The 22,806-nt window shown below is 37.5% G+C and overlaps 2 protein-coding genes across 11 annotated transcripts in view; one reads left to right on the top strand and one right to left on the bottom strand.

Moving 5' to 3' along the window:
• The window catches only part of LOC137296025 (endosome/lysosome-associated apoptosis and autophagy regulator family member 2-like), a 65,270-nt gene extending 52,772 nt beyond the window's left edge, over window positions 1-12,498 (bottom strand). For 5 of the 9 annotated variants that reach the window (XM_067827659.1, XM_067827655.1, XM_067827657.1 and 2 more), the window contains exon 1: window positions 12,196-12,471. In XM_067827659.1, the coding sequence (XP_067683760.1) occupies window positions 12,196-12,285 (90 nt within the window). In that variant the 5' untranslated portion in view covers window positions 12,286-12,471. Of the gene's footprint in view, window positions 1-12,195 lie in introns of all 9 variants that reach the window. The other 4 variants (XM_067827661.1, XM_067827656.1, XM_067827658.1 and 1 more) reach the window with 2 other exon arrangements.
• A 2,043-nt stretch (window positions 12,499-14,541) lies between these two features.
• Window positions 14,542-21,370, top strand: LOC137296020 (protein CFAP276-like). 2 transcript variants are annotated; one of them, XM_067827648.1, is made up of 4 exons: window positions 14,542-14,684; window positions 16,197-16,429; window positions 17,811-17,929; window positions 18,574-21,370. In XM_067827648.1, the coding sequence occupies exons 1-4, from the start codon at window positions 14,607-14,609 to the stop codon at window positions 18,642-18,644; spliced, it is 501 nt and encodes a 166-aa protein (XP_067683749.1). In that variant the 5' UTR covers window positions 14,542-14,606; the 3' UTR covers window positions 18,645-21,370. The 2 variants fall into 2 exon arrangements, with proteins under 2 accessions (XP_067683749.1, XP_067683750.1); XM_067827649.1 differs by having other exon boundaries at window positions 14,581-14,684; window positions 20,222-21,370.
• Window positions 21,371-22,806: the final 1,436 nt, after the last annotated feature.

Genomic DNA, 22,806 nt, shown 5'->3' with positions numbered 1-22,806 from the left:
TTCCTCTTGTACTAAAATGGTTCTCCCTTGAGTGAGTTAGTGAGTAGGGTGAGTGGTTGAAAGGAGTGAGTGCATGAGCGGAGTGAGTGGAGTAAGTGCATGAGTGGAGTGAGTGCATGAGTGGAGTGAGTGGATTGGAGTGAGTGCATGAGTGGATGAGCGGAGTGAGTGAGTTAGTGAGTGCATGAGTGGAGTGAGTGGAATGAGTGGAGTGAGGGGAATGAGTGGAGTGAGTGCATGAGTGCAGTGAATGGAATGAGTAGAGTGAGAGCATGAGTGGAGTTAGTGAGTGCATGAGTGGAATGAGCGGAGTGAGTGGAGTGAATACATGAGGAAAGTGAGTGTATGAGTGGAGTGGAATAAGAGCAGTGAGTGGATGAGTGGAGTGGAGTGAGTGGAATGAAAGGAGTGAATGGAGTGAGTGCATGAGTGGAGTTAGCGAGAGCATGAAGGGAATGAGTGGACTGAGTGGAAAGAATGGAGTGAGAGGAGTGAGTGGAATGAGAGGAATGAGTGGAGTGAGTGGAGTGAATGGAGTGAGTGGAGTGTGTGGAATGAGAGGAGTGAGTGGAGTGAGTGCATGAGGGGAGTGAGTGCATAAGGGGAATGAATGAGTGAATGAGTGCATGAGTGGAATGAGTGGAGTGAGTGGAGTGAATGGCGTGAGTGGAATGAATGGAGTGAGTTGAGTCAGTGGAGCGTGTGGAATAAGAGGAGTGAGTGGAGTGAGTGCATGAGGGGAGTGAGTGCATAAGGGGAATGAGTGCATGAGCAGAGTGAGTGAAATGAGTGGAATGAGTGGAGTGAGTTAGTGCATGAATAGAGTGAGTGGAATAAGCGGAATGAGTGGAGTGAGTGAGTTTCCACATCTCATAGCAATATTCGTATAATGTCATTTCAGTACTCACAAAATGCTCAAAATTAGATCACAAACCTACTTGGTAACCTGAATTAGAAATCAACAAAGTTCTTGTCACAATCCCATATACCTACAGATTTAATGGTCCCTTGATTCAAACACTATTCTGTAGCGTTGTGTACATCTAGTCATCAGCATCAGTGATTCAATTTAAAGTGACAACGATGATGCATCCCCTGAGTGTCATAACATCCGCTTGGCCATTGGACATTAGTTTCATTACTAAGCTCCCAGCTCCCAGTTTTGTCACCATGGTTACATCAATATTTGTTGTAATTATTGTTCAACTTAATTACCTATTGATGTATAAAGATCAGATTTATACTTCATTGGAGGGTTTCAATATATAAACGCTGAACAAAACCCAGAATAGTTATTAATCTGCTGGCACACCCCGTGGCAAAAGTTTTAGCTGAACTTTTTTCAGCAAACTTCACAAGATTCAGGTTTCAAATTAAGACTAAAATAACAGACCAACAGAGAACCAGTCCGCAACACACTGACCCGAAGCCAGGGACTAGTGAACTGCCTGTTAGTTCAGTGAGATTGGACTCTACAAGCCTTCCACTACTTGAACCATATAAAGGCTAAAATGTACTGAAAATACCATCATCCCTCACCATAACAATGTACCAGAAAGACAACCAAACCTCTCAGCAGTTCAGAATGAAATAGTTTGTACCTTTTTAAAACATTACTAAATACCTACCACTAGCAATAACACCAGTATCCACGTGAGTACACAAGAAGGGACATCAAGAACATGCAAGGTATAATGTACTTGTGTTTAGGCCCTCACTTGAAAGGCTAGCATGCAACATATCTGACAGCTGGATACCATTTCTGTTTCATCCTGGTCGTGCTTTGCCTTTAATTTCTTGGAAAAGAATGAAAACATGAGAACCTCACCATCATATCAGTGTGACCTCTGACCAATGACAATCCTGCCACTATTAAAAACAAGAGTCATTTGCCAGTTTCATGGAAATTTCATCTTAAAATAGAACCGCCTACTGCTGGTGAAGTGAAATAACCATCAAGCTCAATACATGGTGGTCTGGTGCAGTTACCTTACCGCATTAATTTGGCATCTCATTGTGTATAATAACTGTTAATTAGCCTGCCAAGTACAAACCAGCAACAGCTCCATACATCACCACACACAGAGAGGGCTCTCCTACTTAATGTATGGCAGTATTTGTCAGAGCATGATTTTTCCAGTTAAGGAAGCCACAATCAAATTAAACCTGCCTTGTTTTGGCATCAGGATACTTCATTTGTTTTATTAGATAAGAATAAATTCAAACTCTATGACCTTTGTATTATCAACATGAACAATTTGCAAACTGAAGTCGCCAGTGTTGGTGCCTGGAATGAAGCCATTGCATGCATATGTATCTTTTAATAATCCCCTAAACAGTTTTACATGCCCAGAGCTGCTTGCAATATTCTCAGCAAGTGTCAGGTACCAACACTCCTGATTAGCCATTAAGCCAACACACTGCAGCTTGCTTCTTGAAACCACGACATCTATTCCATTCATTCAATGTTCGGAATCTGGAGTGAAACAATCCTACAGACACAAGACAGGAGACATTGACCAGATGCCTTACTGCTCTTGTCTGCAAGCACCACCTGTCTGTACCACAGCCACAACTATCAGACTCACGGCTGTAACACTACCACAAGCCATGTCTGTGTGTCGGTGTCTTATCTAGGATTCCAAAGTAAGCACCCTTGAAAGTCAAAGTAGCAACAAATCTTCCACTGGCAGTAGTTGGTATGTTAATACTTCCCAAAACCACATGGAGAGTGCTTTAGGTGAAAGTGAAAACAACTGGCTTAATGTTTGAAGCATACATAATGACACAATGAATAGTAACCAGTGCTTGGATTTCTCCAGGCTCTTCTTAGCAGATGTATGTAAATCTAAACCTGCATGTGTACTGGAAACAGAACATGACCAAGCTCACAACCAATAATGAATTCACAATGCCATAATGACAACACAAAGTACTGAACTGAGAGTCCAATGATGTTGAAACACCAGACATACTCACTGTATCACAAATGTCCAGACAACGGACCATGTTTAATCCAATAGTATAAAGAAGCAACAGGAAGGATAATGCCTGAGCCATTGCTGTCTAACGTGCCACGTGGACTGCAGCATGCCAAACACCAGCAAATCGTTCAAGTTGGTATGATTGGTTAATTATTCATCCAAGAGAAGCAGTATAACAGGAGATTGCAATGTGGAATACTAGAGATCCTGGGACTCACTGGGAGAGAATTCTGACCTACTTCCAGTATCTATAGATTTCTCCTGGTCTCAACATACTGAGTTTCACAAGTCCACACTTCGATACAACACAACTGTTGCAAGACAACACCAATAACCATCATTTATCTACAGAGATGGGACATTTGGTAACAGTCATACTTAGAGTAACTGTGGTACAATGATTCACTATTTAACTGCATTTCCATTACATTTGTCAAATATATAATGTAGAGGTAGAATCTAGGTGAAATGGCGTTTTCAAATTGTGAATACTAATCTGTATTGCTTAGTGCAAAAGCATGGGTTATAAATAAGTGAACATTGTTTCAGAGATTCAGCAAGTAACAGCAACATAACTGAAGCCTGTAATGAATCAAGTCTCAACCAGTGACTGATAGCACCAGCATCATCTCATACAATCAAGGTATCACATGATCCAGTAGGTCATGCAGAGAACACACACTGACTGCAAGACAAGACTGAGGTGCTGGGGATGTAATCATCAGGATTCCACTGGGGCAACTATAATACATATATTTATTACCTATGAGGACGAACATGTCAAGGTTCATATTTTTCATACTTTGCCCAAGGGTAAAATATCACTCTGTCATTGTAACGTGAATTCATGAACAATGACATCGTGGTTCTTCTGTGATGTTGCATTCTACATGTGGCGGCAGCAGGGTGCCAATGTTGGTATATCCCTAACTCTCGCTCAGGAAATATGAACATTTATTATCCATACAGTGAAACATAACAGAGTACATAAGAATCATACGTTGCACTCATGTAATAAACCCAAAAACAAATTTCATTGGTCAGTTATCCAAACATGACCTCCATGACCCAATTGGAATGTGGAACTAATTTTTTCATTCATAACTTTTTTTTATTTATAACAATTATTCATGCCTTTCTGATGCACAACACTGGAAAGTGGGAAATCTGTTGTCTTCAACCGGAAATCAGCCTGCCATGTTTCCATGTTCGCATCGCACGTGATCAATCGTTCCATCATCCGCAGTTTGTCCGAAATAAATCATCCCAATGCATGTTGTACACAAACACAAGCAAAGCCTTGTCTAGTGATGTTGTTCACACTATCTTCGGAGGTTTAATAAACAGGGGGGACATTCCACATCAAACTTGACAAGTCTCTTATGGAAGTGAGTGAGACCGAGCTGTTACAAACCGTCACAGTGTTGCTCGCTCTCCTCTCATTGACTCTTCTGATGAGGAAAAACTTTCCCATTAATAATGTTTCCAGTTATACAATTCTTACAGCTACTTATGTTGATAAAGATTAAATTTCAATTCAAAATGTGTTTGTATTTTTTGTCTTCGTACAAGAGTAGCTTGTCAATATATCGCGTTCTTTTCTTAGTAGCATTACACAGGGAGTTTATGTCCATAGTGTCATGTCACTGTATTCTTAAGCAACCTTGACCTTTACGTCAAGTGACAACAGCTGGTTTTGTTTCACGTGGACTTAGTTGTTTAGAAATAAAAAGTTAGATACAAATGGATAATAAAGAAATTAACACATATGAAACGAGTGTCAAAATAAATCCATATTTCCCGAGTGAGAGCGAGGGAAATATGTATTTTTTCTGACACTCGTTTCATAAAAACAATCTGACACACTCACTGCAGTGGCTGTACTTTGAGCATATTCAGGCTATATAAGGAAATACAAAATGTCCATTTTTATGTTTTATATATTAAAATAAAATGCTGCTGAGAGTTGTTGATTGGTCCTGGCAAAGTCACTTTTCCTGTTTTCAGAGATCAATTTCTTTTTTTTCATAGGGAAGACTACTTCACAAAACCATTGCCTAATACCTCTCTTGCATTCATATGAAAGAGACGAAGGCCTTCAACAGATGTGATCGAGACATTCACTCAAATAGATGCTTTTTTCCAGACAAATCATTGTAATCTTTCACTACTGAAAATAAGAAATTTTGTTACAGACTGAATGTCATTGTCCAGCCTTATCAAGAATACAATGTACATATAGTTGCTAGGCGAATATCATTCAGAGAAAATGAAACCTGCGGAAAGTGTGTAGAATTCATTGATTTAATCAAGAATCCATTCCTGCTAGCAACATTTCTCCATCATTCACCAGGTTCTTATCTTTCCATGCCTGGGGAGTGATACTTGATGAGCAAAACCTTACCTTCAGTTGCCAACTGCCACATCAATAAACACACAGACTATTCATTAGTAGAAATGTTTACCAGAATTTACCGGACAAGGAATAAGGTGTACTTGTTGAATCCCATAACAGCTATAGCACAGATGTAAATCAAATTTCTAAGTTTGATATTGGTAAGCTTTGAAATATCTATGAAAAACTGTCCAACATGACAGACCATTTGAAATATCTCTGCCATTACCAGATCTGATGAGCAAGGCACTCAAGCATAAAAAACTATGTATTCCATGAGTGAGTGAGTTGTGTTTTATACTGCTTTTAGCAATATCCTAGTTTGATATTGGTAAGCTTTGAAATATCTATGAAAAACTGTCCAACATGACAGACCATTTGAAATATCTCTGCCATTACCAGATCTGATGAGCAAGGCACTCAAGCATAAAAAACTATGTATTCCATGAGTGAGTGAGTTGTGTTTTATACTGCTTTTAGCAATATCCCAGCAATACCATGGCAGGGGATACCAGAAGTGACCTTTGTACAGTTTACCCATGTGGGGAATCAAATCTGTGTTTTAGCATGACGAGTAAATGCTTTGACCACTAGGCTACCATTCAACAACTGTTTGATATTGATTTCATGATGCAGTGAAACACAAGTCCAAAGAGTTATAACATTTAAGCCCTGACATATTAATACCAGCAACATGGGTTCATTAACATAAGAAAAACTCACTTATGCTAGAGGAACACTGTCACACAGCATCCCTTTAACACAGTCAAAACCATAATACCCACATTCGCTCAATGACTCAGTCTTAGAGGGTAGAAGACAATGTTCCTAGCATATCTTTCATTGTCTATTGCTTATCGCTACACTCAGCAATATTCCAGCTGCATGGCAGCAATCCCAGTATATTATTTGGTCTCAATCCAGTGATCAACATCAAGAGCATCCATCTATACATTTGGAATACGCTGACCTATGTCAACCTAGTCATGGAGCTTGACCACCTGACCCCATCAGTTGCATCTTACGACAAACATGGGTTTGGTGTAGACCAATTCTAAGCCAAATATTCATTGTTTCCTTGCATGCCAACAGATACAGTTAGACTTGTAGCTAGTGTGTAAATGTAGCTTTGAATACAGTAACTCAGTTATATTAGTCAGTCAGTTTTTCCCAGAATGTTTGAAGCACTTCGATGGGTGTCACGATTCACTGATATACTGAAACAATGCCAATTTACAGCTGCTCATATAGTACTTTTCAAACACTTTCTTAGAGAAATGTTGATCAACAATCCTTCATCAAACAGAAACAATACTCTGTAAACCCTGCACAACATGACAATATCCTTGTATTCTCAAATATCTGAAACAGTCCAGACACCATGTTTGATAATCAATATATGGTAGAAGACAGGTGACTGCCTGGTCACTTCAAGTCCCTGCTTTAGCACTGAGTATGAAACTTGAGACACTAGTCTGAAATCAGGATCAAGTAACATTCTGTCTGGTCCAGTAGTCTCACATATAAACTGAAACCTATGAAAATGACACAAAGAAACAATTTCAGATGTTCTATTCCATGTTCAATCCATGTTTGTCATAACAAATGACTAAAGGGATCGGATGGTCAGGCTCGCTGACTTGGTTGATACACGTCATCATATGCCAGTTGCATGGTCCAGACTTGATTATTTACAAAATTACAGATTGACGCCATATGAATAAATCGCCCATTCACTAGATCAAGCAATGTCAGGAGCACATCCAGCAATAAAGGTGCCTGACATGAGCCTGACATGAGTCTCCAATATATATGATGAAAAGCTAGAACCCAGAGAATATTTATCCTCAGTTGTTGCGGTCTTCTAGACAAGTTGGCAAAGGAATCTTCAATGGAGGATCACAGCTCCATGCCCCTGGTTTGCAGGTGTAACAGATAGCTGCCATCTAGCTGGAATATTATTGAGTGCAGCATAAAGCTCACTCATTCACTATCTAAAATTAAAACAAGACAAAATTTTGTACAGGGACACAGATGCTGTAGGAAGTGTCCCCTACACTGAAACTGCTCTGGTGATTAATTTCTACTAAACAAATTCAATAAACATCTATGCAACTATGAGACACACACCTTTCGAGTCCCAGTGACACTCATGTATAAGCTTAATCAATTTTGTTGAGCAGTTTTTGTGGAAAAGTAGTTAAACTTAATCCCTTATTTCACTATCATCAGAGAGAAATTCCACAAAGTTCAAATGTCTCTAATCATATAAAAATCCCCATAAAATACAAAAAACAAAATATGAGCTAAATGAGTTTTGTGCAGTGTTTTTTGAGAAGTGGATAAAGTACACCCCATGTTATATGGGATGAACAGGGTGAATGGAACCAAATTCAACTAAGTTCAAACAAAATTAAAATCAAAATATGACATGCACACCTTTAGTGTCCCTATAAAGCACATGTGTAACCTAAATGAATTCCATAAAGTAGTTTTGGGGGAGAAATGGATAATGTACACTTCCCCTATAACACTATATCCAGAGAGAAATTAAACAAATTTTTTGCAAGTTCAAAGGGCATTAAATTTGAAAAAATAAACGAAATACAAAATCAAAGCATGAGATGCACATCTCTGGAGCCCCTTTAATTTTAAAGCACATGTGCAATCTAAATGAATTACATTCAGTAGTTTATGAGAAGTGGATAATGTACACACACCCTTTGTCCCTTATTACACAATCATTATAGAGAAAAATATATGGAGGTAGTCTTTAAATAATAAAGTCTGGACAGGACAATCCAATGATTAACAGCATGAGCATTGACCTGTGCATTTGGGAACCGATGAAGCATGTCAACCAAGTGACCAAGCCTGACCATCTGATCAATTTAATCGCCTCTTACAACAAGCATAGTCACCTTTTATGGCAAGCATGGATTGCTGAAGGCCTGTTCTGGCCTGCCTGGACCTTCACAGGTCGGAACCGGTATGGCTATTTCATTTAAAATGTAAAGTGTGATATATGATCCTGTTTTATTGTTGCTCATTTTCTTCAGACATATTCTTTCACAAAATGCTACACTGTACAGGAACATACTGAAGTTATAGGTGCAGCATGCATCAAAAGGCTCTTGGCATCAGTGTTATATGAAATTGCACTTCCTAAACCAAGCTGACTTTTACTACACTTGGCTTCAAATTAGTGAAATATCTGCAAGGCATTTAGATTAGTAGTAAAAGTCAACTTAATGTTGGGCCGAGTACAGATCTAATAGTTAGACACTGGTGGATCATATACTGACCGGCAAAAGAAACACAACCCTGGCCTTTTGTCGAGTTTAAAAATAAAAGACAGAGAATATGAAAAGATATTGTTCAGTGTTGGTAATCATATATGACAATGTCCAATCTGAAGTTTAATCATGTTAATATCCTGAGGTTCTTTCACTGGGAAAATCATCCTTGACCCCACTGGATCAAGCCCACCAGTGATCATTATCACTGAACAAAGGCTCATTGGTCAGTTTGTCCAAGATTAACCCCTTGATCACCCGAACAATGGACTCATTAGATGAAACTAGCCAGTTCTATTTGATACGAAATTACTCATTAATAGAAACCAGAGTGAGAACAATGATCTAGAAGGCTGCCATAGTTGTCTCAATACATCATGGAAAACAACTATCGTAAGATCCATTGAAATATAAAATAAATAGAAGATATTATGTGTGTACCCATGTCATACTATGTTTACCACAAGAGTACCTAAATGTTGGTATTTCCTGAGCGAGAGCGAGGGATATACCATTATTTAGGCACTTGTGTCCTATACATAGTATCATATGAGCACAAATATAATATTCCGTTTATTACCAAAGTCATCAAATTGGGGAAAATAAACCCAAATCTACTTTCAAACACATGTACAGGTTGGCTACTTGTTCATGACGTTATGTCACCATGACAGAGTGATATTTTGCCCTTGGGCATTGTATTAAAAATATGAACCCTGATATGTTCGCCCTCGTAGGTAATAATAATAAATACACAATGCCATTCAGAAAGTGGGCAAATGTAACATATCTTATATTTAGGATTATACTTTCTCAATGAAGTACAGATTCCAGTACAATACTGTACATCAATCTAACGAAAGTATTACAATCTGTACTTTACTGAAAAAATGTAATGCCAAATATAGCACATGCTACATTCATTATCAAATTTAAAGATGAAAGACCGTTTAATAAAAACTTAGCAAGTCATTAACATAATTTTAACATATGCTGGACAAAATAAGTTAAGGATATTTTGATGACTGATATTTTAACAGTATGTCAAAGAGTTGATAAATCATTATTCATAATTTAAAAATCTACATATATCCCTAACCATTTTTGTCCAGACTATGAATATATTTGATACATTTTGAAGAATGATCCGATGAAATAACACTATTAATCTTAAATATATGATATAAACATAGTGCCTGTGCCCTGTCAGCTAACTTTTTTTTGATGAATCTATCCTACTGCGAAGGAATCAGCTTATGGATTTGTAATCCACCCAGCCATAAGAACAGTTATTATAAGCTGCCTGACAAAGAAGTATCTGGCAAATGTGAGGCATCATTCAAGTCATGTACATACAGGATCTGTGTAAAATGGAATCTTCCTGCTAAGCCAACAATTAATCAATCAATTCATTTCACTAGAGTCAGTCAACTGTGTCAGTGCGAGGACACATATAATATGGCTGAATAAAACAATCAATAATCAGAAACATCACGAATGGGAAGAATAATTAATGAGTATTGACATGAAACATTTGTCTGCAATAATATCTTATAAACTATTGTGAGGAAATAACGTTATCATTTACCTGCACAATACAAAGAGTTATGTCTTTATTTAAGGTTCATTTCTACATGTTGTTCAGAGTGCTGTTTTTATCAGTAAACCATGCATAAATGGATTACCAGTCACATGAATTATGTTAATTGTCTCAGACCTTTCCATACATTTTTTCCTCAATGTTTCAAAACAATAAAAATTTAATGACAATTATTCATCTCTGTGAACCATAATGATACATAGGCTTAACATATCAAACGTCATGATGTAGAAGCTTTCAAATCATTTCAATAACACCTGCCAAATATTTGTTTTATTAATTTTCTGGTCAGTAAAAGATTAGGCTAAATAAAACATTGTTATATGCTTAACTACAGTAAACTCGGGTAACAAGAATAAAGGAATGCATTCGATCCAATGCAGTCTGAGAACTCCAAACATATGCAGTGATATGGTTGAACTCAAATCCTGCAGTACTAGGATCATTGTCACACCTAAGAAAGTATGTCAAGTTGAGTTTTAAGCAGATGAATATTGATTGCAACAGCTGAGTAGTATTCATATATTTTCAGGTTGCAACGCTTACACATGAGTCAGCAGGCTAGCAATTCAACAACAGCAATGCAAATTGAGGATAAAGATCTGTAATTGGGAACAATAGGGTACAAAATGTCAAAGTTCAACTCTGGAGGCGCAGCATGAACAATGAAAATTACTCTATCACTTTCTAGAAGCTTCTATCTGTGTATAATGGCTTGGTATTTAAGCCATAGTCTCTATAAGAACTAATCATTAAACAGCCCTCGATATAACGCTGTTTAATCAGTGCTTGAATATCAAACTCTGAGCAAACAACAGGCACTAAGAATAAAATATATAGAAATCTCAATATTTTAGAAATTTGTAATAAGCAGAATATATGGATGATATTAGGAATTTCTTAATAATACATACACAATTCTCTTCAACGTTTTGCCCTTTCGTCAAATGAACAAGCTCTTATCCACAACATTTCTTGTCATATATTGGACATATGCCTAAAATATGTGCTTTGAAATACTGCTTATTTAACCTTGATATGGTTAGTGTAAAAAGTATATACATCATTAAAAACATTTTTGTTACTTCATCAGGGTACATGACCATATTGTAAGTTTTAGAACATCACACACTGTCAGACAGCAGTGTTTATTTACACTATGAAAAGGTCTGTTGTGTAACATGTTGTAAACTCTTGGATAATTACTTTTACTTCAAAATAATATTTTTTTTATAATTTAGTAAGATGACTCAGTTGTTCCTGATCTGTGAGAAGAATGAGAACAAGTCCTTTATGCTATAAACACGCAGTATCAGGGAAATATGGCTGGTCATACTTATACATAATAAGGTCGTGTTCTAGTGTGAATGAGGTGTCCTATAAAGCACAGCTGACACGACAAGGATCTATCCATCCCAGCCTCTACTGGCGTTCTTATAGTGCTTAAACCATGAATCGTTTCTCTGATTAAAAGGATCCTTTTGCTTTTATACTTAATTCTGACTGACCCATGTACCTGAGCTTTTCCTCCCAGACTTAGGGTAGTCTTAGTAATGGCAACACATTGCAAGATCCTTTAAATACTAAATTTCTATATGACAAGTCCTTTTGTCCTTATGATACCTCAACTCTGTACATTAGGAAAAGACTATGGGATAGTGTTAACATGTAAAGAGTCATGGATCAGTATGGTACAGAGAAAAGACTTTTGTCTCGTTCATACTTATGCTTATATGGACTTCAAAATATACAAGACTTTGACAGCAGAAATTCTGCATCCACTGGATCTGTGGACTGAGGGCCTTGCAAAATGCGTAGTTTGTGGTTTTTAAGTAAGCATATTATCACAAGACGCCCTCTAGATATCTGCCGTTAATTATAGGAAATAAAAAAAACATATATAATTTATTAAAATCTTACCGGTTGACAAGTTGGCACCTGGTCAGCAACAGTATGCGTTACCAGGAGAAAATATGCGATTGCAAATGGCCACAAGTTGGTTTTAAACATTGCACCAAAATAACAGTAATTAGGTCCACTTTAGGCTGTAGATATCTTGTCTTTCTGCATTTACCCCCGAAATACAAGCAGGGAAGTATGTGACACCCAACGCTCACGAGCAGGCTTGTATTTCACTGGACGATATGAGAGGGATGCCCTACACTTGCCAAACCGTGCTAAAAATAAAGTACGGCTCTCCCTTTCTAGAGACTTGCGCAGAAGGGAAAATATATAATACTATCTTCTTAACCACTCCTTTCATAACTATTCCTTTACAATAAGCGTCTACTGAAAATAAAGCATATTACCAAATTTGATCGATCTTCACGATTCCAGCCTATAAATGACAGCTGTAATTTATCAACAGTCTAAAGGGATGCTCGTTCCCTCGAATTCCAATATTATTACCTGTTACTGTTATTGGAAACAACAAACGCGCGTTATGGGAATTCGAATTACGTTCCACAATGAGTTTTCGAGTATATAAAAACCCGCCTGTGTTATACGAAACTTTATGTCCGTTAACACAATGCAAAATATTTTAGCATGACGGATCGATTATAAGAAGAACTGAATTATAATTGAACTTCAACATCCTACTTTTATGAGGGGAATCTAACGGGTGGTCATCGTATCCTAAATGCACGTGTGGCGGCCACAAAAGTTCCGAGTCTCGTGCTGGGATTCGAACGATCTGATCCGAAGCCGGACGCCTTAACAGAACCTCTTGGGCTTGGCGCAGAAAGCACTCTGTGCACACACTTACATTATTTAATATAGGTGAGTGCCATTGTCTTTGTCTGTCTCATTTGGCTTCGTTTATTTAATAATCTGAATTCATGTGTAAATGCTTTTCTTTGCTTGTTTGGACGGTCACTTCGCTTGTAGCCATGTCAGTTAATGAAACGGTTTATGAAACAATAACTCAGCAATAACAAATAATATCAGGAGACATGAATAAAACAGACACTGCTTCAGTCTAAGTTACTGTATATAGCATATATAGACGCTCCGTTTACAACAGTTAGCTTGAAAATGTACTGACGGTTCATTTTGTAGAATCAGTTCTGTATCCGAGTGCACTACAGAACTGAACAATAAGAACGGGTGATTTGTTTGTTTGTTTGTTTATCACCTCACTCAGCAATATTGCATTTTTGGGGGGCGATCTGTAATAATCGGTGCTGGACCAGACAATCCACTGATCAACAGCGTGAACATTGATGTACTTAACTGGAATATGGCATCTCAGGAGGGAATTTAATGAGGGGAGATATCTGACTGATGATTATTTCGCCCCACTGAATTAGGATACCCCGGGGTTTTTTTTGGTGTTTTAATGGCATTTTGAATGTTGACGTGATGGACCTGGGAGATAATTCTATGGAAATACAAATTCTTTATCATAATATATACCTGGCCAGGTCTATCTGAAACAGCCAGTAGTGATTCTCGCTACTTCGGACCGCCTTTACTTTTGGTAAGTAAAGGATAAGACATAGGAAGGGCAACTTGCAAAATCTCTGGTCGTGGTTTGATAGCCCTGACTATCCTTTATCCCTTATGTGGGTTCAGTATAGTAAGTACATGTTAAAGTATATAGAAAAGTATCAAGTCTTTGAAGGGCATTTAGAAGTGAAATGCATAAGAATGAAGATTTTATGGATATCAACTTCTTTATATGAGAACACAACGTTTCAGAGTTAATGCTTACTCCTTCATCATCACCTGATGAAGGAGTAAGCATTAACTCTGAAACGTTGTGTTCTCATATAAAGAAGTTGATATCCATAAAATCTTCATTCTTATAGAAAAGTAGTTGACAAGATAACACACCACTTCATTTCGATGTGACACTTACTGAGCGGAAAGGAAACAGAAAATACCGATGGGGTTTTAATTAACCACAAAGGGTGTCTTTGACCAGGAAGACTATATCATAATTTTACGAAGACTCAAACGCGCTTTGGGAATAGAAGTTAAGCTTGATGAAGAATTTCACCAGAAGACGTTGGGACGCATCATAAGCTAAGATTAGTTGTTAGGTGTATGTAGTTTGAATCTCGTCATCGTTCGGTAAATTCCGGATGATATTTATTTTCATCCAAAATAACTAGGCATAGGAATAACAATATCTTGTCTGAAACATATCGTTGAAACATATCGTTTAAGACAGCAAACTAAACAATTTGCAACGAGTTAAAATAATGTATCATTAAAGGACTTGTTTTCGAGTGCATGGATTACCCATGATTCTCTTGGTTGCTATAGTATTTAATACAACGTTGTGAGTGGATCAGTCAGCATTGTGCTTTCACTTCTCTGTCAAGATGATGTCTCTACGCGATCCATACCCTTTCCCAAAGCTGCAGAATGATGAAAATTTCGCTGGACCTCGACAAACCATGGTAAGTATATAGTATGTATTGAAAGACCGAAACTGTTCAAACTTATGCTGGCCTGTCATCACTTTGAATAGTTTCAATCTCAGAACACGCTCAACACAAGTTATCACCCAAGTTGTTTGTTTTTTTTTCATTTCAGTGTCTGCATTACTTGTTTGTGTAATTATGTTACAATTAGGGCATAATTGAACATTGCTCAACTTCTTGTGACCAGAATGTATCCCCCATAGCAACAAGTAATAATGCATATATTTTATTCATAATAATTGGCAAACTACTGTTGACAGTGTTGTCATACATGTGTTTGCTTACAAACATTTGTTTGGAGATAATAACTGACCCGTTTCAGGGTTGAACTGTCTTTAAGCTACCGCTATTTGTTTTTTTTATCGTTGGATAACTGATCTCAGCATAGCTCACAAATTATACTGTGTATTTATTGATAACAAATCCTGGGTGGTGTCATCTATGTGCCTCATCCATTGATACGCTGAGTGTAAGACTTCCGCCTGTATCCCCACCTAACTTTAACTATGAAGGACATTTTCTTGGAGTGGCATTTTAAAAATTTTGTTATGTCTTTTAATATTATTAAGATACAATTAAAACAACATGTTAAAACTCATCCTTGTCAGATGAGGAACATATATTCTGGTGTATCGTTTGACTAGAATGAAGCTTAAGAGGGGATAAGGGTGGAAGCCTTTCCAAGTAAAATTTCTTAGACTGACATATGCACTTAAAGCATTTTCTTTCATAGTCAGTCTAAGTAAACTTAGTCTCAGTATTATTCATTACACTCCTCTACTGAGTCTATCAAACCCTAGTAGGAGGTCATGTCAGGTAACCTTTCAGACTAACCAATCAGAACACAGCTTACCGTATCGTGAAAGTGGACATTTGTACATACCTTTTTGAAGTTTTACCTAGAAAATGTCTGTACCCAAACAATTCCGAATGCTATTTTCCTTATGTTCGCTTTTGCACAATGCACACGGAACACGCTACAACGCTGTCAACAGTGTGTAATTTTGTATGTCCCGCCAAACCCTAAACAGTAGCCGTTGTCTGATTGGTTAAATTTGTTTGACCATTTTGCGTTCGATTGGTTGGTCATAGGTCACTCTGGGGCGGTGGGGTAGCCTAGTGGTTAAAGCGTTCGCTCGTCACGCCGAAGACCCAGGTTCGATTCCCCACATGGGTACAATGTGTGAGGCCCATTTTCTCTTGTCCCCCGCCGTGATATCGCTGGAATATTGCTAAAAGCGGCGTAAAACCAAACTCACTCACTCACTCATAGGTCACTCTAAGATTACCTCCTACTAGTGTAACAAAAAATACTGAGACTATGTTTACTTAGACCATTTTTCAGTGCACTTCCATGTTTTTGACTGGGTTTAAATCATGAAGGATTTTAAAAATCTAAATCCCATTCATTTCCGTTATCACTAACCACACATGTAGGTAAGATAAATGTTCTATACATCTAAGTCTAGTGTTTTACTCCCATTTCAGAAAGAACCGTATGGTGTTCCAACACATCTGGCCCAGAAGCAGGACCCTTGGAACCGTCTGAACACGAAGCACACCCTCAGCAGCACAAGGCGAGAGATTCAACACTACGACCCTGTAGCACCCCAGGACAGCCTGGACTTTGTACTGAAGTCAGAATATAACCATCATGCAGAGTTCCTCATGGATAAGAATGAAACTCTTCTCCAGCCTGAGACTCTTGGCAGGGAACACGGGTCAGTTATAAAATTAATCAAAGGCACTGACAGTACTTTTTGTATCAGGGCAGAATGTACACGTTTTCATTACATCACACTGAGTTGTTGTCTCAATGCCACTCTTGTCTGGCTCCTCAAAGTCAGTTGTACCCTTGGTAACCACGCTCATTCACATCAGTTGCCTGGTAATGTTGACTTTGTTAACTCATTTTGCTCTGTTAGCTATTTCATGGAATGTTGTTGCCTCTGTCAGCTAACATCACTGGTGGAAACTGATACAAATGTTGTTTCACTTGATTCATGCATAAGGAGCATTTCACACAACATCTACACAGATTTCCCTTTCCTGTGAATGTGTTGACCAGAGCAATAGCAAACATTCAAGTCAGTTTCATGGAGGCCTGACCAATATAAATAAACTTTTAACTGTCACTGTTGAGATTACTTGATATAGTTACATCCTATTATAAATCTTAAAGCAGAGTTTTATAATGGCTTTTATCATATACCTATCAATAATATGGACACTATTGCACATGCAGTACTGGCTATCAGCACATGTCTATACTGACCACTTGAGCAGAAAATGTATATCGGGCATATCAGCCCAGGCGCTGAAAATCCATATCAGCTGTATTGCCTGGCTACTACACTGGCACAGAATGATATGATAAAAAGGTTATGATATGACAGTTTTCCACTTACCAGTCATGCCTGAAACATGCGTGAAATAAATGGGTCTTGCTTAAAGGGAAATAATCGGCGAAACAGGACATTTCAAAATTTCTTTCATTTTGAAAGGACATTCTTCTGTATTATCATACTTGTTGAGAAATTATTGAGGACTCCAGTTAGTTAACTTGAAAATGCAATCTGAAAGCCAGTCTTTTTTGACTAGGATCAGTTTGTTTGGTGATACTGACCAGTAAAATCATAGCTGCTGAACAAAATGACCTTCAAGAGAAGGTCTGCAGTTGGTGTCCAGACTATTGATATTAGGGCTGGGACAGGTAACCCAGATAACCGGGCCGGGTGGGTAATGACCCTGGTATTCTCAACACAACTGACTGGTTACGATCATTTGACTGAGAGATTAAACAAAGTAATCTGTCATTCCTTTATGATTACAAGGTGGTATTGTCTTTGAGGATTTAGACATAATTTACTGTCTCCTCTTTTGAATATAATACAGATATGGAAAAACTCAAAATTATAGCCTCTGGGCTGAAGAATGGGTTGCCATGTCTTGCAAATTTAATGTCAGGAATGAACGTAACAGGTGTCCAGGTAGGGTAGGGAATAGGTAGTGGGGTATCTGGGTAGAAAATTTGAAACCGTTCCAGCCCTAGGTGATATACGTGTGTCCATACTGGATATGTCAGCTTGTAACTTGTTACAGGAGAGTGTTAAAGAACAGAACAGTTGTAGTGATTCCTGAAGCACCCTTGATGGACCATCCGATCAGCATCTCAGAACAGACGAAGAGGGAGAGCATCCACTGTATCAAGAATGCAATTGGTGAGTTGAAAATTCTTTCTCAGTATGTCACAATAGTTTGCATCACACTAATCACCATATTTGTATCTTTATTTTACAAAAACAGTTTCACAAGTCTTTCATTTACATCTTCATATTTTAATATAAGAAAAATATTTCCATATATTTATCAGATTTTCTCATTGCAAATTTTGACATGGTTTTGATTGTTTACATTTATACATTAGGAACTACAGTCTTAAAAATAAATAGGATGTTGTTTGATATGTGCTATGGATAGTTTTAGAAATAGCAAGAAGCAAGGGTGAGCAGAATTGTTAAGATTTAATCTCATATTTTGGTGGACCTGAGGACCTGGTAGTTTTGATTTTGAAATGTATGTTGGAAATACTTTATGAATATATTTGGGTTTATGAATTTTTATGGGATAATAAACCAAGGCCAACATGGTTAAAGTTAAAATACAGAGTGTGATATCTATGTCTGAATTGTTGTGAGGTGTATCTCAGTTGGCTAACACTATAAAACCAGAATTTCTCAGAAACTTGTCCAGGCAGTCTTTCACACACCTTGCATGTCACGATATGAATGCAGTAATTTTGATCACAAAGTTGAACCTCTCTTCACTTCACTTTTATTTGCTGATGTTGTGATGTCTATTTCAGAGAGCCACCATACACAGACAACAAACAAAGGCTATTCTAGAAAACCTGATGGAGGATTTTTTTGCTCTTGATTTTCTTTCTGTCTAAACACTCACAATCCTCTGTCTGACTGCTTACATCTTCTGAAACTGGCCACACCCAGTATCTTGCTGGAGCTCTAACTGAAACTAGCAAATTTGTACCAGACACATCCACACATCATTTAAGATATCCATTTGCTGGATACACATTTTCCTCCTGAACACCTGATTTTATGTACAACTTTAGTTAAACTGTCATGAGAGGCAGTAGGGCAGTCGGGTAGTTAAAGTGTTTGCTTGTCATACTGAAGATCGATTCCCCTCTTGGGTACCTGTGAAACCCATTTCTGGTGTCTGCCGTGATATTCCTAGAATATTGCTAACGGCAGCACAAAACTAACCTCATTTACTAATCTGCATTGCCATGGCAGTAATAACTATCACCATACAGAAATCAGGTGTTTTTAAAATTCTTGAGTAGTATATCTGAAACCAGCATTTTCACCTTCATGATGAAATCAACAACAAGCACTACTAATTTTTGATCATCTAAACAAAAATCACAGTAAACTCTTTATTCAGGAAATTTTATGAAATATGATATTACTGAAAATGCTTCAAGGTCACCTCATCAGACAGGGTATGCTGTATATTAATCACACTGATTGATACAAGCAGCTCAGTGTAACAAACATCCATGGCTTTGATAACCTCTTGCATTTAACCTCCTTCATCTTTCAGTTTCTTGTCTGTTCATAGTACTAACTGCTGTAGACGACTTGCATGGACATTCAAGAACTTATTTCCAATGTGAACTTTGTCCTTAATGTCCCTTTGAGCTAGATGCTACTAGTCAGTAGAACTAGTTTTAACTTTGTGCCTTCTTTCAAACTTTTTTGACATGAGTGAAAAACTAGGACAAATTTTGTAGCAGTTTTGATTTAAAATTTTGAAAAGATACTCAAAATGTTTCATTATCAATATGTATTTGATAGTTTGAAACCTAAAAAGTTCAGTGAAATCTCTGTTTGTTTGGAGTAAAATTATTCTCATAATGAATGTTCCTTTCAATAGTTGCATTGACTGACTTCCTTTCTTTGGCCCCCTTCATCCAAGCATCTCACCCATCAGCCATCAGTTGATGAAGTCTAATGGGATACAACATGAAAACCTGCCTTTGTATTAAATCCTATCAATAAAATTAGATGGAGAAAAGAGAAAGAAAATTTCAATGAATTTAAAACTGAGAGTGAAATTTGCTGATTTTCTGCAGATGTTTCAGAACAAAAACAATTTTCGTTTGATCAAGATGTTTGATTTGGACCTTCTTAATTAACAGTTCAGTTAGTAATTTGAATCTAGAACAGAATTCTTCATAAAAGAATTGTCAAAATCGACTTTGATTTCAGAGATTTTTTCTAAACTATTTGAGAAAAATGTAACATTTCTCAGCTATTTTTGACCCTTCAATATCAAGATGTAACAAATAAATTTAATTAAAGAAAATGTATTGGATATATTTCATCCCATAAAACTCAAACTGTGGTCTGGTTGTCAGGTGCCTGTTTGATGGAGTTGCCCCTCTTCACTTACTAATCCCACCGTACTTATCTCCCCTGTCACTGTAGAGAGCCCCCACAGCGCTGGCACCAATGGCGGCTATTCCAGGAAACACGACGGTGGATTCTACAGTACATAACTTGTAGCAGTCCACATTTGCCTCTAGCTTATAAACAAGATCTCTTAATTTCTACTAAAAATATCATGTAAAAAAATTAACCGTTTCAACATTTTTAATAAAGTTTTGTGGGTTTTAGAAACCGTAACCCGGTATTTTTATTTGTAAATTTAAGTGTGATTATTATGCGATACTGAATTCTTATAACGAAAAAGATTATGTACATATGTATATTTTGTTTTGTATTGTTTGGAAGAATTGCTCTTACATACATTTATTTTCTGTGATATACATGCATATATTATACCACATATTTACATCAACAATTGTTTGATTATGCAAGCTTTTAATATATTCCGGGCATACCAGATCAGTAATTAATCCTTCAAACAAGTTTTCATACTCAACAGTTTTTACGTTTTTTTATTGCACACTATCAGAAGTCATTGCAAAATCCATACTGAAGTTTTTCAGCTTGTTCAGAGTTTTTGTCACCCTGAAAAGCATTTCAAGCCTATTTTTGTGTTTGGAAAATGATCCAAAACGAAGTCTTAGCAACACCATGACCTGATGTTCTCTTTCAGTGGTAATGAGGTGTTCTCAAATAATAGATGGAAACTTAAAGGAAATTGAAATGAAAGAGGTTTTGGTAAAATTCTTGGAAGGAAAGTCATGATTGTGTTCTCAGTTGGAACTCTAACATGACAAATAGCACCTGTTTGGAAGTCTGTAGACACTCTAGGATTGTAAGTGTCAGGTTATCCTGTAATACTGTTAATCACCCAAACTTTGCCAAACGCAATGTGCCACAGCGGACCAAACAGTATTCCAAACACAGATTATTTTCTTGTTTAGTAAACAGAATGGAACAGCTTGGCTGAATTGGCATAGAAAGTATTATCAAGTGTATCCAGTGTCAATGCAGATTGATCATTTTGAAGCTTGTTGTTCTTAAGTCAGTTTGATCCAGCAAGTGAGTACTGGTGTATATGTACTGTTATATCAGCTGTGATACCTCCTACATGTTATCCTACACCATGATGTTTGTTCTGATACTGACTGTGTAAGCAGTTGAATGCATTAAAAATATTCCATACAATTTCCTATTTTGTTTTCATTTCTGTTTATGTTATTGGTTACCCATGAATGTCCGGATTAGAATATTGGTCTTCAGTAACCCATGCTTGTGGTAAGAGGTGATAGACAGACCAAACAGGTCAATAATGAACTCTCCCATCGTACCTACCTACAAGGGCCAAACGACAGGTTGAAGATTGAGATAATTCCTCCAAATCAGGTTCTTAGTGAGTGAGTTGGTTTTAACACTGCTTTGAACAGTGATCTCGTTATATCAAGACTGAACAATAATCCCCACAAGAGTGAGTGAGCGAGTGAGTTTAGTTTTATGCCACACACAGCAATATTCCAGGTATATGGTGGCGTCTGTAGATAATCGATTCTGGACCAGAAAAAGCAGTGATCAACAGCATTGACCTACGCAAGTGGGATACGACATGAGTCAACCAAGTGAGCGAGCCTGACCATACAAGTCCGTTAGTCGCCTCTTACGACAAGCATACCTTTTATGGTAAGGATGGATTGCTGAAGGCCTATTCTACCACGGACCTTCACATGTCTAATAGTATATCAAGACTGAACAGTGGTCCTGTTATATGAAGACTGAAGAGGGATCCAGTTACATGAAGACTGAACAGTGATCCTGTTATATCAAGACTGAACAGTGAGCTTGTTACCGAATATTACCGTCCATAGGCCGGATTTTGAGGACCAAAAATGCTGTCTGTAGAGTGGGGTCGTCTTATCTATGAGACAAAATTTCACGAAAGTAATTTTTCTGGTCGTCAGTGCCCTGTCAGGATGATCTTACAGGTTAGTGGTACACCTAGGAAGTTTATGACTATTACAGCCACTTTGTTAAAAATGATCAACAAAATACAAAACGAAGTATACAGATTTCATTATTTCAAAGTATTTTGCCCTTTGTCATTATTAAGTTCCGTACCTACCTATTTACACACAATATAAGTGACGCGTCAATCCGCTCAGCTGTTTCCCCATCACTTCACATACGGTGATTGGCATAGCCCAATACGAGGTTTGTGCTAGTAAGTGCTATTATGGAGGCTATTAGCAACATTCCAGTAATGTCACCACGAAAGGGCTTCACACGTTACATACTCTTGCGGAACTGAACCTATGCTTTTGATGTGACAAACGTTTAATCACTTGGCTGTTATGTTTATGAAAATGACAACATGGTGTTTAGTTATTCGTCTGAAATGTCTATCATAAATTCACTGACAAAATTTTGGAGACAGACCCAAAAGTAAAACAATGTTGAGTTCTGATGTTGCGTTCCTGCATTCAAGTGAACATCCAGGTTAGAACTGATCTTCACTGACCTATGTTTGTCGTAAGCGAGACCAGGTGGTCAGTGACTTGATTGAAATTTGTTATCGGTTTACAAATGCGTAGATCGATACGCATGCTGTTGTTCACTGGATTATCCTGTCC

This window comes from Haliotis asinina, chromosome 9 (genome assembly GCF_037392515.1).
Source record: "Haliotis asinina isolate JCU_RB_2024 chromosome 9, JCU_Hal_asi_v2, whole genome shotgun sequence".
In the NCBI taxonomy this organism is placed as follows: domain Eukaryota; kingdom Metazoa; phylum Mollusca; class Gastropoda; order Lepetellida; family Haliotidae; genus Haliotis; species Haliotis asinina.
Note: the sequence above shows the minus strand (reverse complement) of the source record. Positions and strands in the feature narration are given on the sequence as shown.

Bases quoted from the DNA above. Each gene is read 5' to 3' on its own strand.
- LOC137296020 (XM_067827648.1), top strand. From the start codon at position 14,607: ATGATGTCTCTACGCGATCCATACCCTTTCCCAAAGCTGCAGAATGAT. The intron at 14,685-16,196 runs GTAAGTATATAG...CTCCCATTTCAG, and splicing joins CTGGACCTCGACAAACCATG to AAAGAACCGTATGGTGTTCC. The intron at 16,430-17,810 runs GTCAGTTATAAA...AACTTGTTACAG, and splicing joins ACTCTTGGCAGGGAACACGG to GAGAGTGTTAAAGAACAGAA.